This window comes from Lissotriton vulgaris, chromosome 2_1, assembly GCF_964263255.1.
Source record: "Lissotriton vulgaris chromosome 2_1, aLisVul1.2, whole genome shotgun sequence".
In the NCBI taxonomy this organism is placed as follows: Eukaryota; Metazoa; Chordata; class Amphibia; order Caudata; family Salamandridae; genus Lissotriton; species Lissotriton vulgaris.
Window position 1 is genome coordinate 762,810,100 of NC_141687.1, and position 17,218 is coordinate 762,827,317.

The following is a 17,218-nucleotide window of genomic DNA, read 5'->3' on the forward strand; positions in this document are numbered from 1 at the left end:
ACATGTTGACCGCCTAAGAAATTAGCCCAGCAAGTTTTCCACAGAACGTTCACACAGCTTGGGGTGCTATACTACAAGAATGTTTAGTATCAATTGGGCTGTTTATAAGAAGTGGACAATTTAGAACAGATCATCCCGCAAGACAAACTTTCAAATATGGAATCCAGTGTCTAATAGATTATATTTGTATTTACGCATGGCTCTTTTTTACAGAATTTTAAGGTTTTCGAATTAGAAGGAAATTATCACTGCCCCCTACAGCTAGCACTTATTTTTGTGCATTTCAAAGAATTTTAGAGTCTGCCCTTTTTCCAAAAATCTGGGGGAGGGGGGTATTTTCAAATATGTTGCTGTAACAGCTTAAAGACTGGGCAGAAACCAATATTATAATCCCTCATGAGCAAGGGGGCTTTACAGGAAAAAGGTAGAGAAAAGCAAGGCGATTCTCCACTGAAAGGCAACTGCTTTATGCAGGAAATACAAGCACACTTCTAGTAGGGCTTTGACTCCTGTCTTAGACATCAATAGGGCTGCCGCCGTGAGGGGGGGCACATTTAGGGCAGAGCTTTGGGGATGTGCAGAAGTATCTGCGCTCACACACATGAAAATTCAATTTCATGGGACCATTGGTGGACCTTCCCCAAAGCAGCGCTCCTACTCATCATCGCCTCAGTCTCTCAATAGCCCGAACTGATCATGTTGTACTTTTAACATACTGAGTGGATCCGGAACTGGTTCCGTACAGGAAAGGCCTGGTGGAACTAATTGATATTGACCAATATGTAAATTTCCTGTGGCTGAACAAAATCAAATACCTGAGCAGATCTATCAAGATGGGGGAAGTGTGAAACTCCCCTGCTCCTCTCAAAATGGCACTTTTACCAACCTGATGCACATTTTCTGGGACTACATGTTGCAGGGAATCTGGAACGAACAAAAATGGGGCAACCTCACTGCAAAGTTTCTATCGCTCAAATTTTACTATAGCTTTGAACCATATTTGGACAGGATAGCCCTTCCACAAGCTAAAAGCCTTTACACAAAGTTCAGATTTGGTACCCTGCCTTTGGCCTCCTTTACCAGCAAATGGGATAAAAGCGAGTCTGTTTCCCAAACTGTCTGTTCTGCCCGAGGTTCCCAGTCACATGATCAATTTATCTTTTTGTGACCAGCGTATGCTCTACCATGAAGGAGGTGGGTTATTTTGGTATATAAGCTTTAGGGCACCAACCATTTTTGGTAAGTGATTAGAACTCGTAGATCCAATTCAAATGAATATATTGTGTTTGCTGTCTCTATGGTAGTTATTGTGGACATGGAGATTCTCAACAACTAATTTGACAAGGAGAGAAAAGGACAAGCCCTAAAAAGCTTGCAGGGCAGTGCAGTCATCTGAACTCTTAGATGTGCATCATGCATGTAAAGTATTCATCTTTTTCATTCTGGATCCCTCGACCCTAGCAGCTATTGGAAAGCATTGTAACAAGCATCCTACGACCCCCATCATTTATAACACTGTTTTAACTGGTTGTACATTGTATTTTACATGATTAACGATTCAAAGTATTTATGTATATGCTGCTTTTATGGTTTGTAAAAACCGATATAAAGACTATTGATTGATTGAAAAAAGGCCGCTAGATCTGTCGCCATAGACGACAAGGTCAAATGTACATGTGGTCTGAATATAAAGTTTGGTTGTGTACATGTTTTATTAACTTTTTTAAGGTTTTTATCAACACGCATAACGTTTTAGAAACCAATTTTTCTCAAATATGTGATCTTTGTGGTAAACTAGCAGCTGAGTTCTTGACAGAATCTAAATATTTGGATGTGACTTGTATAACTGGAAGGGTTTTTTAATTGCAGTTTAGGCAATTTTAAAAGGAGATTTGTGAAGCTAAATGAGTCGTTCTCAATTGCATTATTATATGTATTTGTCAATTGGTTGTATTTTTATTAATGGCTTATTGTTTTCCTTGTTTTAAAGACCTCCGGTCTCAACTAAACATAATTTAACAGACAGTACCCCTATGTAAGTTGATTGAGCAGGAATTTCAGTGGTATGGAATCCCACTTCATAAAGCACTGGAATTCCATACCAGAGACAAAATGCTGAAACCGAAAGATTAATCTAATTAAGCATTTCAGACAATTGCTCACATAGAAGAGAATGTAAAATAAATAGTGAAATAGGGAAAATGGTATGAAGGCAACAGAGGAAGTAAAGATAGGCAGAGAGAAGAAAATAAACAGGAAGAGAAAAGCAATTCACTGTCAACTTTGGAATTCTCCATAATGGAAACAACATTGTGTTCTTTTTTTGAATAGCAGATCATCTAAACATGACTTTTATTTAACCGTTTGAAGTATTCAGAGTTAGTTCTTGAGAGGTGTATATGTACATACTCAGCAGACATCCAATCATTTTCAAATCAAGATACAGTATCTGCATAGTAATATATGGCTCACTTCTGTATACTGTTCTGCTTCAAATACAGAGTAACTACTGACCTGTTCCATATAAGGAAAGTGTATGGTGTATGCAACCAATCTGCAAATCCAAAAATTTTAATATTCTGTGTTTGTGTTTCTGGCTTATCACTTTAGGGCCCGGAAGGTCCTGCTGGCCAAAGAGGACCACGCGGAATACAGGTAACACTTGCATTACATGTTTGCGACTCTAGGAAAGGATGCACGTTTAATTTACTTTCCTAAAATGTTATACGTACGAGTGGACAAATGCACCCACAAGCAGACTGGACAGATTGGGTTCACATCAGACTGACTGACTGAATGGCACACTAGCCTGTAGGGTCCGAGCACAATTTTATAAAAAAAATTAATGGGTTTATATAGCGCAGACCATGGCAATTTCGGCATCAGAATACCCTTGAGGGTGATAGTGTGTTTTAAAAATGCACACAACAGAGGGCTTCCACACGGAGAAAGACTGGAAAACAAGAGAGGAAATTAAAAGAGGAACTACAAGAGGAAAAAGAGAGCAGAATCCTGTAAGTAATGATTTGTAGGGCTTTAGGAGGTAGAGAGTTTTACCATTTCTACCTATTCAGAGGAAAATTTACCAAAGGTAAATCAACATGAGTTCAATGTGTAAATTGATTAAACAAGTTTGGAGATCGGTCCTTGGAGATTGACACTAGATCAGTAGACATTTGAGTTTCTTTTTGAATGCAGAGTTGGGTGGATTTTCCAGTATTGCATGCAGGAAGGTGTTCCATTATGCAGGAGCCTTTTCTTTTTTGTAATAAAAGGCTTGCTTTCAAGTTCTTGACTTTCTAAAAGCAGGAGTTTCATGCCCGAGGATGTTGCCTCTTCTGATGCTGGAGAGCGTCCTGCGATGAACAGTATGCTGTCAAAGTACTTTGGTGTTCTTTTATGGATAACTTTGGGCACTGTGCAGGCTAATTTGAAGAAGCTTCTAGATTCATTTAGGCACCATTTTAGACTAATCAGGATTGGTGTGATTTCTTCTAATCTCTAAGTACTGGAAACTAATCAGTCTGCAACATGAAGTGCTGCTTTTAACAGTGCCTGGTGGAGACAGGAGATCCGTACCAGTAATTCATTACATAATAAGTTCTTAATAGGCTAAGTGATTGCACTACTTTAAAAAAATCTTCAGCCTGGGTAAGGAGTGCTATTTGGAACAGAACTCCACTAGCAAGAGCAATAATATTGGCTTACAGATTGATTTCTTGTAAAGAGTGAATCCCAGGGATTTTGTGAATTTGACAATGCATGGATTGCAGTCAAGTTACATCAATACCTACAGGACTGTGGGGGTCTGAACCAGAGAGGTTAGGTCTTTTGTTGCTGTCTCCTTCATATGAAGTTGTAAGTCATTGACATAGAAATTATATGAGATATTAAATTACATCAGTAGAGAGCTGAGGGTTTTCGTGTAAAGATTAAAAAAAGTCAAAATTAGTATTTATCCTCGTGGAACATTTTGATGTAGGTTGGAGGGGATACAGAGAGAGATGGCAAGTTTAATTTGTTGGGAACAATTCTCTGGATATGAAGAGAAACAACTTGCTCTCCCCTGGTCACCCTCCAGGAATCACACCATCAGACAAGAGTGGGTAAAGTGCACGACGCGAATGGAATGACATGGGGCTCCTCTACACTGACCCACGCCTTCTGCTACCCCAAGTCCCACTCCTCCCCCCCTGACCCCACAGTTCCCGAGTTATACTCCCCCAAGCTTAGTTTGGAAACTGGATTCTCTATTAACGAAACCCTTTACAGGGGGCTATGGACTAGAGACAGTCATACGCGTTGGAGACCTGCGGTAATCCTACCACCGACCGGTTCCTCGATGCCTCCCGGCACCTCCGGCGGATATGATAAGAAGGATGCCCTCCTTTCATCAACAAATCAACTACATAATTATTTACTTCGCTGCCCTTTGTCACAAAGATGTTAATGTTAATTGGTAATACCGAAACGATCAAGTTTGATTACTGTATGACTTGTAACATGATAAAATCCAATAAAAAGGTTTATAAAAAAAATGAGGAGAAACAACTTAGAAAAGAACCCTTGAAACCCTTCCATTTTTCCAGAAACTTTATTAGTGATGAGGATTTACTCTGTTGAAGTCTGCTGACAGGTGTAAAAGTATGGGGTAAACAGATTTTCCTTCAGCTACAAAGTGTAGACCTTCACCTGTGATTTTCAAAATGGCACATTCTGTTCTGAAGCCAGATCTGAAGCACAACAAAAATCCTCAAGGAGCTTGTTTTCATTGCTAAATAATTTTAGCAGCATCACTGCATGGTGTTCTCAAGCTTTTGCATGGAAAGGGATGGTGGACATGGGTCTGAAGTTGTTTTTATTTGTGTTTTTGGTAACTGTGAAATCTGCACCGGTTCCAGGCAGTCGGGAACACTTCCTTGGCTCAATGAGGCATTTATGATGGTTGCTTAGTATAGTGTGAGGACTGGACAAGCAGACATCAGAAGGCTGTTTGGGGTCGGATTCTTAAAATGTTAAATAGGTCTAATGTCTACCATACATTTGACTTAGTCATTTTTGAAGTGTTGTGTGAGTTAGTAATGACAGAACTCTTTTGGCTTCTGATGGACTCTGTAGAACTGTGATGTAAGCACTAGAGCCTAGTGAAGTGAATGCAGGATTAAAGTATTAGGTTTGCGGTTACACACAGAAGAATAAAGACGTGTTATACTAATCTCTGTGTGTGGCGTGGTCATTAGCGGGTACCCATCCTGGGGAGGATGCTACAACTGGCAACGAGATAGGAAGTAGATCAACAGTGCTCTCCAATAGAGTTGTTTGCCGTGTTCTAGCAGTTTGCTCTTGCATGCCATGTGTGCCTCAGTAGAAGTGCTGAATCAATGCTTGGTCTATGTAGGGTTAAAACGCAACTCCATCCTGTGTAAAGCATCTGAAGTTAATGAAAGCTTCACTGAGAAGTCTACACATCGTTGACTAAGAACCTGCTGGGAAGGTCATTAAAAATGGTACCACGCTACTACGTAACCTAAAGCTATACATCATACAGTGTGATAAATCTGAAGGCGGAGACAATCAGGTTTTGTAAGATCAACAAATAGCGACAGCCAATTGCAAGATAATGCTGCGAACAAAAGCACTGGGAGACAAAGATCAACTAGGTTTCAGGCAGTACAAAGAAATGCTTATAAACAAAGCAATGCAAATTAAAGAAATGGTCACCTGCTTACCAGCACTGAGTAAAGATAGTTATTTTACCACAGAGGTATGCAAAGTAGCCCCAGAAGAAGTGTCTGGGGTTGTGTTTACGGAGATGTCCATACCTGAAGCGACATGCCATCAAAGCTCCTGGGTAGCTACTCAGAACAACTCCAGAGATCTCCAGAAAAGTGAAGGGTTTCCATGGAGTCCAAGAGGAAGGTCACAGATCCATCGACTGGCCAAGATGATACAGAGGCCAGAACAGCAGTGGGCCTTGGAGATGGTATGAATAAAGCCATTCCTAGTGGACAGCTGACAGTGTCGGGGAGACCTCTACTCTCAGTGTCAGCCAGTCCCACAAATAGGTATAAAGCGCCTGCCGTCCTAAAACCACCACCACCATTCAATACCACCAAAAAGCTAAATATTGTTGACAGGTGGACTGCTTGGATAGAGACATTTTACGATTTTGTTGATGTGCTAGAAGAAACAGATAACAAGAAGATTATCGAATACTTTAAAAATCAGCTGGTGAAGGTATACATTGAAGGCAAAAAGAAAATGCCTGGAGTTGATTAAATTAGATACAGTACAATCAAAGAAACCTTGCATCTCAAGCTCAAGCCAATGCTGAATGTAGATTGCGAAAAGCAAATTTTGAGTCAAGAGTGACAGAAAGATGGTGAAACCATTGATTAATTTGTTGAGAGACTGGATACGCTCATCAAGTACTGTAAGGCCAATGAATTCAATAATGACCCTTCACAGTTATTGACGGATGCCTGTCAGATTCATTCAGACAATAAATGCTGAAAGAAATTCTTACTCTGGAGCGAGGTCTCATGGCTGCCAGAGCTGTAGAACATGTCGATCAACGAGCTGCGGACTTGGAGGCCGGAGGTGGCCAGGGTAAGTCAATCATGGAGTTAAAAAGTAAGCCAAAGCACAAGGCGGAGGGACTATGAGTGATGTCTTTTCGTTTTCACATGAAGGTAAATGTACCGCCATTGGACAGGTTTGCAAGGGCTGTGGGCAGGGCTGGACTGGCCGTAGCTGGCATCAGGCATTTCCCCTGTGGGCCACCATGGTGGGGGCCGGTTTTGGGCCCCTGGGAAGGGATTTTTGTTACAGGGGCCGGCAATATCGCCCCCTGTAATAAAACCGGACGAAACTGGCCCATCACCTTGCAACCCGTTACAAAATGGTTCTCCTTCCCACAGCCACCTGCACCCCCCTTATGGCCCCCCCACCGAGGGTCTGCTGAGCAGTTTGCCAGGGCTGGTTTTGGTTCCCAGTCCGGCCCTGGCTGTGGGAGGGAGAACCATTTTGTAACGGTTTGCAAGGTGAAGGAAAAAAGAAGCGAGACATGGCGCAAAGACAAAATGGCAGCTTGACGCACACTCACAAGGCCAAGCAACAACCCAAATTAAGGCAAATCGACACCAAATGAAGTAAATCATCATCTAAATTATCGTCTAAGAGTTCTTCAGTATCCCCATCAAGTGAAAGTGGAGATGATGGTTGTGCAACATCGATGTTTACATCAGAAAAATGTGCACGTGTTGGACTGGCTGATCGTGAAGAAACACACATATCAAAGAAGAATCAGCATGAAAAAGCACCTAAGTCTTTGAAGCAATGTCCGAAGATTACACTTAAGGTAAATGGGGGCTTAATACCTTTTATTATGGACAGTGGTGCGTTGATAAACATAATGCCTGAGGAGAAATATAATGAGCTATCTCCCTTGAAACGGCTCGAGCCATCAAAAACCTTAGTGTATACATGGGCTGCATCAATGCCATTAAAAAGTCAAGGTTCTCATTTGAAGCAATGATGAAACACAAGAAAACAAAAGTACAAGCACCTATTCCTTTACTTCAAGGTACGGCGTCAAGTGCCTGTTTGCTCAGTTTCAGCACAGCTGCTGATATAGGACTTATATCAGTGAACTGTAACATGAATGCTCATCATGAAATAGTAAGTCAGGTTCCTTCATTGTTTCATGGGTTAGGAAAACTCAATCTATGAAAGTACAATTACACATTAATGAGGATGTCTGTCCTATTGCTTAAAGACACAAACAAACTGCATTTCATTAACAGGAAGCTGTGGAAAAAGAGTTGAATCATTGCTCAAACATGATATCATTGAACGTTCCACCGATCCTACGCCCTGGGTTTCTCTCATAGTGTTAGTGCCCAAAAGGACAGTGAATGAGCTGTACGCATCTGCTTTGGCATGCATCAAGCGAACAAAGCAATTGTAGGAGAACAACATCCAGGACCGCTCTTCACACACATGATAACCCAATTGAATGGTGCGAAGGTCTTTTCTTTTCTTGATTAAATAACGGATATCATCAGTTGGAATTCGAACAGAGATGCAGGGACATTACAACCTTTTTTACCACATATTGGTCTATTACGATACAAAAGACTACGTTTTGGTGTGTCACCAGCTGCAGAGTCATTTCACAATGTCATGCGAGGTATCATACAGTCTGTCATGAATGCGTTTAATTAGTGATGACATGTTGGTTTTCGGAGTTACACAGAAGGAGCAATATAAAGCTCTCAAGCAAGTGTGTCTTTTATTTGTGGATGGAGGTTTGACTTTGAATGCCACAAATGTGAGTTCCCTAAGACAAAGCTAAAATTCTTGGGCCATATCGTTTCGGATGGGGGCATGACAACCGACCCAGCTACAGTGCAAGCGTTGTCAACTGCCTGTCCCCCAAAAGATATTTGCATGTTAACTTCATTCTTTGGCATGGCCGGCTACTGTTCTAGATATATATGACACTTTGCCACCATAAGTGCTCCATTGAGAGGATTGACAAAACAGAATGTTTAATTTCACTGGTCACATAAATGCGAGCAAAGCTTCATGAAGATTAAAAAAGCTATTGAGAATGCTACTGACGTAGCATACTTTAATCCAAAGCTTCATACAGAGGCTGTTGTTGACCCTAGCCCAGTCGGGTTAGGCACAATCCTTGCACAGGACAGTGGACACCCTAATGCTCGAAGACATATTGTGGCATCTGAAATCAGAAGTTTTGTCTTAAACTGAATGCTTATTCACAACCTGAGAAAGAAAGTTTAGCAGTGGTTTTGGCTTATGAACATTTCCACTTATTCGTATGTGTCAAGCCTTTCAGACTTTTAACGAATTAGCAAGCATTGTTGACCATCTTTGGCAATCCAAAAGCCAAGATGCCTCCTCGCATTCAACGTTTGGGTCTACAATTTACAAGAATACAAATACACAATTGTGCACCATCCATAGAAAGATCAAAACCCAGACACATCAGCTTTGGAACCAGCACACTCTACCTCTTACCAGTGACAGTGAATCCCAGAAGTTTGAAAATGTAAAAGACGAACAGTCTGTTACTCAAGAAGGCCTTATCCTAAGAGGTTCGAGAATTGTTATTTCAGAGAGTCTGCAACAGAAGATCATTGAAGAGGCCCATGAAGGACATCATGGAATCGTTGCCACAAAAATAGCTCTCCCAAACTGAGTCTGGTTTCCCTATCTCAATGATAGTTGAAAGAGAATTGAAGGAATCTAATCTATGCAACTGCTGTTCATCGAAACCACTCAATACACCTTAAACCTGTCAGAGTTGCCAAAGCATGCAAGAATTGCCATTGTCTTTTTCAGTCCTCTTAACAATGGACATCACCTGATTGTGATTGTTAATGAATACTCCTGCTATCCATTGATAGAAGATCTCTCATCCACCACTCAAGAAAAAGTCATTGAGAGGTTAGATGGCAACTTCGCGACATGCAGTGTTTCTGCGATCCTAAAATCTGACCACGGCCCACCTTTCAACAGTTGAGAATACAGAAACTTTCTCAGTCTTCTTAAGGTGAATCATCAGAAGAGCACACCTCTTCCGCCACAGGCAAACGTTTAATGAGTACAATCAAGAACCGTAAAACTGTTTTAAATTCTAATCTTCGAGCTTACCGTTCAACCGCTCACTCGCCCACAGGTGAAAGCCCTGCAACCTTGATGTTCATGAGAGCCATGATGACTAAGCTACCTCTTTGGGCAAACAGAAGATAAAGTACGGAGGAAGGAAACTCTATACCGTGCCGGCTTTAGGGCAGTGCGGCCGGTGCGGCCGCATTGGGCGCTGACCTGTGGAGGAGTGCTGACTTCGGGGGGGTGGGGGGGGAGGTGCTGTGTTTAGCAGTAACTTATGATTAAAAAGAGATTAAGGGCACTTTTTCCGATGGTCATGAGGGAATTCGAGTAGGGGGTTATAAGGAGGCACCAAAAATGATTATCGCACTGGGTGCCAACAGCCCTAATGCCGGCCCTATCTCTATAAGAGACTTGGATTGTAAAAGAAAAATGAAGGCCTGCGCATATAAGTACCCACATGCAAAGGACATTACATTCACTAGAGGAGATCAAGTGCTTGTCCGTAGGCCTAGAAAATTTAGCTCTGAAGCTCCTTTGGATGTTGAGCCATTTCATATTGTGACCAGCAAAGGACACATGGTGACTGCCCAATGTCCTGGGAAGTCTATTAGGTGAGATTTCTTGCATTTTCGACATGTGGCTCATCACTTGTCAGGCGCTTATGTCATTAGAGGGACTGAGTCTAAATGGACAATTGGAGAAGAACAGACTGCTTTTGTTCCTCCATCGCCAATGCAGATCATTGACACTTAGACTGCCTGTCCCCAGTTTTTAAAGACATTGTCTGGATGTGTGATCAGAGCACCATGAAGACTCATTGAGGAGTTATGATTGGAAACACTTGTAAAAATTTTATATTTTCGTTTTTAACAGAGGGGAGATGATGTGTTGTGTGAGTTAGTAATGAAGGAACCCTTTTGGCTCCTGATGGACTCCGTAGAACTGTGACATAAGCATTAGACCGTAATAAAAGAAATGCAGGTTTAGAATGGTGAGTTTGCGGTTACACGCATAAGAATAAAAAAAAGACGTGTTATAATAAGCTAACAGTTGTTTGGAGAGTTCATCTATTCTTCTTAGGTGACCTATTGTGAGACTAAAATATCATTTTTATTTTGTCTTTGAAGAAAAGGGAGAATTTATCAAAGCTTTCAATGTACTTCAGAGATCCACAGTGGTCAGTGGGTTTGTGCTTTTTCTGATGATGCGGAATAATTTCTTCAGACAGTTTTCAGTCCAGTTTATCTCACTTCTGATTAATCCCTTTTTAGCTTCTGTAATATGTTGGTTTTAGAATGAGCTCTGGCTTAAGGACAAGCCATACTGTTTTGGGGCTTCATTGCATTACTGTCAAGAGTGCCTTTAACTTCCACTTTGCAGAACACTCTAGGATTGGATGTTCTCGCACTCTGTGGTTTCAAGGTCTCATATTGAGTCTATCGGTCTAGCCAGCTTTCAATTTGCTTGCCCTAATTTATTCTCATGTAATCATCATTCTGCATCCTAATACCTTCTCTTTAGTTAGGGACATTTTGTGCCTCTGTTGGTTTATTTTATTCATTCTCCCTGGCTCTGCACAGCTTACAAATCACTGCACCCCCTTGAAACTGACCGGACACAACAATAATTTGTTCACAAACATTTTATGCAGCAGTTGCGTTTTATAACTTTTCTGCTCACAGTTTAATAGTATTCACAAATGTCTGTAAATGAATTTGGAGAAAAGTGTTGTATAAATGAAATCTGAAATATCAAAATCTCTAGCAAAGTTAACTTCATGACAGAATGCACTAAATATCAGTAAATGACTCCAAACCACGCTAACCTCCTCGTAGCCGATATGTAGTTAAGAGCTCCGCTCAGAATGAAACAGACAGAAGTTTGCATTTAAGTCTTTCAATGGTGATATTTAATTATAAATTCAGGTTTCAGAAAATTCTGCTACAGTAGATCATAATGAATGTTTAGACCCTTAAACAATTGCTAATATGCTGTAGATAACAAAGATCATATTTTCATACAGGGTACACTGGGGCCGCCAGGAGATCAAGGACAGGAAGGGCCACCTGGAACAAAAGTAAGTACATTGCTGATATTGTCTGTTTACTTGTTGTTGAACACCAAACCCACTCCTCCAGTCCAGTGTTGACAACCTAAGCAGTTGTAATTATATGTGGCTGCTCTCTGCCACCACCCACATACTTTTTAGGATTCACTCAACAGGAGGTAGTTTAAAGGGAATGCATGCACACCCTCTGAGTAGCACCCAGCTTTCAACATGTCATTAGCCCCAAACCTTCCTGTGTTCAGCTACAGTACAGGATACAGTGATTACATCATCCTGAGCACCACACCGGTTCTTCATTGGTAATGTTAAGTTACTACCTACTTACCCGCCAAATGGTTTCAAAGCCCTAGTCATTCTTATTAAGACTGACATCCTCAACACAAAGCTCAGGAATTACATTTGTGAAATTGTTAGTGTGTTTTGAATGAGGTAAGTTGTTGTTGTGTTCAAACATAGAGTCAAGGGTATAAAATGTCCAGTCAAAAACTTTTTAATAAGTAAATATTGAGTGGCAAATCAACATTTACACCTAAATAATGCAATGCGAATTATTTTACTCACCCACAGAACACTGAAGCACGAGGTCCCTAATATATCTAATATCATTGGAATGGACCTCTCGAGACAGATGCCCTGCTGCCCAAATCCTGAAAAGAAAAGTGCATCTTAAGGATCCAGAACTCAAAACAAAATTCGATGTGTCTTCACTCTGTTGAACTGCAAATAAAGTGTAATAAGAAATATAACTTGAGGCAGAAAGAAAAGAGATCAATAGTTAGTGGTGGAAGAAGTATCAGCAGGCCTTGCAATAAGAATGCTGCAAAAACTAGTAAGGAATTTAAGAACACAAAACTTCTGAAACACATTTCCTAGCCCTGTGAACATCTCTCCTTACTATTATATCTCTAATTTCCCTTCTTCTTCTTACTTAAAAAAATTGCAATTGGACTGTTCATAGCACAAGCGCAGGACACATTTTGGGACTCTGCTATTAGTTTCATATGCACTTCTTCTAATGTTCATTGACCATCCATGTCTATCCATGGCAAGCATTTGACCAGGATATTCCTCAGCATCCAAGTAACTGCCCATAGGATTACTTTAATCAAATTTGGGATTTTTGATGGTCGAGGCCTATAAATTCAAGCAACCCAATACCTTTTTGTTCATTCTTAACCAGAATCACTGATCCACTAATAAATACCTCTGTTGAATTGGCAAACTTTAGATGATCTCATGGCACACTCAGAGTGACACGAGTAAGCGGCCCGTGCACTGGAACACTCAAATTAAGATCTGAGATCAGAGACAAAATAGACTCTCTATAGCAGTGGTTCTTAACCTTTTGACTTCTGTGGACCCCCATTGAATCCCTACTAGAAGGTGGGTTCCCTGGCTATTCAATACACAAAAGTACAAAATAGAAAGAAGAAAAACAAAATCAAGTGTGCATCAAAAATATAAAAATATTTTCAAAGTGTTGCTTTATTTCTAAACGATAAAGCAATTCACTAGAATCTAGCATAGCCTTTTGTTTTGTTTTTATCCTAATGCATGCTCTCTTTTTGTCAAGGCATATCAATGCTTCAATAGACACCACCAACCGTTCAAATTGTATTTGTTTTGCTTTACTTGCATTGCTCACAGAAATCCTGATAAATATACTACCTTCATTTTTAGCCTCCAATTTTAAATTCCTTTCTTCACCTGCTATTAGCACTTAATACTGTATACAGTTGCAGACCTCCTGAGTCCTCAAGGGGCTTGGGGACCTCAAGTTGAAAACCACTACTCTATAGGGAAAACATTTGATATCTACCTATAAAGACAAACTATTTTAAGGAGTGGTGCATGAAGTGGTGTGTCTGCTGCCTTTAGGTAAAGCCATCACAAGTTTTTGTTTGGTTTTACTAGTATCTAGAACAAAGGTCTTATTCAATTGCGGCTGCAAATTGAGTCTTCCATCATTAAATACATGCTCAATTCAAAACTAATATGAAACTAAAGTTACTAAAGACCCTTCCTGAAATATCTTAAAACAAATTAGGAGATGCTCATCAAAGGGGGTTATGGGGAAGTAAAACATTGAAAAGATGAGAAGCTAACAGTCAAGGTATGTTAAATACATCACATATTTGTGTCCCAAACTGAATGAGATGCACTTGTGATTAACCAACATACTTGGGAGATTTCAGACTTCAGCTACAAATATCCTTCTTTTAGCATGTCACTAAATTATTACAACATTCTAAGCTTCTATTAACAATATTTATGGTGAAAAGTTGGCATTCATCATAAAAATATTCAGTGGCCCTAACTTCTGCTTATGCCTTGCTATAGTTGGAGTAGTGAAATGACTCAAGGGGGGTGTGTATCCTGAATATCGACACCAGAATATCAGTGACTACACAATATTGAGAACAGAATATTGAAAATAAAATATTGGCAGGTAAGTAAGTCTAGATTTTCTATACCTGATTCCACATATATGTACCTTGATGATATATATATCTTCAATGTATGTAGATGTGGAGATAGGAATAGTACATCTATACTTCCCTAGATGCATTGCCTTTTGATATTCTGTCCTCGATATTCTTATACCACAATATTCTGGGGGTCGATATTGAGTAGTACAAACCTCAAGGGGGTAAACGTCGCGAAGGATTATGGGTAAACAGGTTTTATTTTTTACTAGTGGACAAACCAATAAATACTTTACCCTTTTTATGGTCACCCAAGAATGACTTGTGCTATATTGTTAATTGTACAAGAGACGCAGGAGAAGCGCTTAGAAAAGTTTTATTGTCTTTTATTTCTTCACCTTCTAGTTTCCTTGTTGAGGAGACAATGGGAGCAGCAAAAGTCAACTTTTCACTTTGAGCATGTCTATTATGCCCATTGCATGGCGAGTGAGTGTATGTTGTTGCTTGGCAGCAGCACCTGAGTTTCAGCGTTCACTACTGAAAGCCGTGCAGTGTTGGGTCGCTGTTTGACAACATCTAGAGATTTTCAGAGGATGACTAGTGTAAAGAGGATACATTTAGATTAATCTCTGTGGAAAGGAAATGTTTATGTTCCTGTACTCCTCAAATTGAATTTCTGTGTTAGTTTAGTTTGAAAAATTTATTTTTTCCCGTCACACATATTTATTTGACTCCTCCCAGGTCCATACTTCGTTTTACAATCTGACAATTACATGCTGTTTTCACAAGCATTACTTTTTCTTTTCAAGGGCGAACGAGGACTTGCGGGCCCACCAGGATTGACTGGGGAAACGGGCACAGGGTTTCCCGGCCCAAAGGTAAGAATAACAAATACATGTAGAAGATTTCAGAGATTAAAGGTGACAGACTCTATCTATAAAAACGAAGTGGGAGAAGTGTAAAGCTCTGCGTACTTGCCTTTCATACAGTTAGACAGGTTTCAGGTATGTCCCTTTCTCCTAAAAAGACAGCTGTAAGTCTTAACATTTCATCAAACAAGCTTTATACAAAAGACTACATATAATTATGGCTGCCACCGGCAAAAAGAAGGAAATCCATTTACCTGCATAAGCCAGTATGAAAAAAGTCAGCATCTACTCCTACACACGCCATCTTTGATTCATAGAAGCATCAACAATTATTCGCGGAAATATGAGGGGTAGCTGAAGTGATGACGCCCTCATGACATCCCATTGTTAGACCTGTCCCCGCGCTTAGCCAATCATCAAAGTCCTATATATTTCTGAGGTGCAGGTGGAAGGACAAAAAGTAAACAAGGTTTGATCCAAATGCTAGCTTCTTGACTAGGCCCAGGGGAAAGTTTTGCATAATTTCTGGCATTTCGTGTTACACATTTTATGAAAAATTTCCCAAATTACGCCATGACAATACACTGTATAACTTTCAAGCCTATTAGGCTATAACTTCCTGTCCTGGGAGTACGGGAACAAAGCGAATGAACAGAACACGAGCAGCTGTTGCTCGCAGGAATTATGTTTTTGCATATTAGGGCACATACACCTTTTGGACACCAGGATGCATTTAACACTAAAATATCGCGCCAACAGCTGCATTTCCAATTTGCGTAATTTTGCATAATGTTTTCGAAATTTCACAAATTACTCAAAAAGATAATTAGGCATATTTCCGACACCCCTTCTTGGCCACCGAAACTAGCAGTACCAATGGCAGTGGCAGGGTTACTAAAATGCAAGCCTGTAGTAATAGCTGCTAATTCTGGTAAAACTTCCCAGAAGTGTAATACTGCAAGTTATGCTTCAATGAAGCAAAAATGAAGCAAACAGTATTTATTAAAGTGGGCATCCTATGGGGAGGGCTTAAGAAGTGGCGAGTGAAATATGTTGCAAATTTGGCTTCCTTTCTCATATTTAAAATGGTTTTGTTTACTCTCAGCATGGGGCTACATCCATGTAGCTATTTTGCTCTTACAAACAGGCCGATTCACAGAATGGGCCCGTTTATGAATGCATAAAAGGCTTTTCCCATGTATCATACCCTATTACGCGATTCGGTAACCTGTTACCGAATCGCAAAATGGGTTTGCGATTCAGTATTTGGAAATGGCATGTTTAGGGCATCCCTTCCAAATACCGAATCGCAGAGGTATGTATGAATGTTTTGTGACCATGAATGCGGTTGTAAAACATTAGCATATTACCACCAACTTCAAGATGGTGGTAACCCATTTGCAAATGCGAAGGAGTCCGCATGGGACCCCTTCCCCTTTGAGAATGGTGGTGAAAATGTTTTTCAAGAGGCCACTGCCTGCTCTTACAAAATTACAAGAAAACTTTTCATTTTATTCTTTTAAACGCAACCCATTTTCATTTAAGGGAAACGGCCTGCTTTAAAAAAATAAAAAGATTGCTTTATTGAAAAGCACTCACAGACATGGTGGTCTGCTGACCCTAGCAGGCCTCCATCACAGTCATTTTAGTGATTCCTAGGGTGTCGCTAATTGTGATCTAATTTATTAATATTAATGAGGTAAGCCAATTTGTGACCCCCTAGGAATCTCTAAATGAAACTCTATGAGTTTCATACGTTTGGAATAACAATGAACTAATTGCGATTTACAGAATCATGTGAGACAAGGGGCCCTTAACCCATTGCGTGCTTATAACAGAACCACGCTGTCATGAGTCACGGGCGGCATGTTCTCATGACGGCCTGGTTCCATCATGCGGTTGCCCCTCCTCCCAAGCGGCATTAATTCCCCCCCTGTGCGGGCTAAATAATGAGCGGGCGGGCCCATGACAAAACCACGCCGTCATGAGCACACGCCACCCCTGACTCATGCCGGCGTGGTTCGGTCATGAGCATCGCAGCGCCGTGCTCACCCCCTAGCCCCCCCCACACCGCAGGGAAATTTGCACTGCTGCAAAGGGGTTTAAAGCTGAAAGCTTTACCTTATAAGTGGAGAAGTGTGGCTCACCGATTAGAGCGGCATACCCTGAGGCAGAGGTCTGGCCCGGGACCAGGGTTGAATTCCCGACGCGGC

The 17,218-nt window shown here is 40.7% G+C and overlaps 1 protein-coding gene across 1 annotated transcript in view; it reads left to right on the forward strand.

Moving 5' to 3' along the window:
- Positions 1-17,218, forward strand: part of LOC147731114 (uncharacterized) — a 247,222-nt gene that overhangs the window by 71,910 nt on the left and 158,094 nt on the right. Inside the window, exons 10-12 of the mRNA XM_086956074.1 lie at positions 2,611-2,655; positions 11,666-11,719; positions 14,946-15,014. Coding sequence (XP_086812200.1) covers positions 2,611-2,655; positions 11,666-11,719; positions 14,946-15,014 — 168 coding nt within the window. The remainder of the gene's footprint in view (positions 1-2,610; positions 2,656-11,665; positions 11,720-14,945; positions 15,015-17,218) is intronic.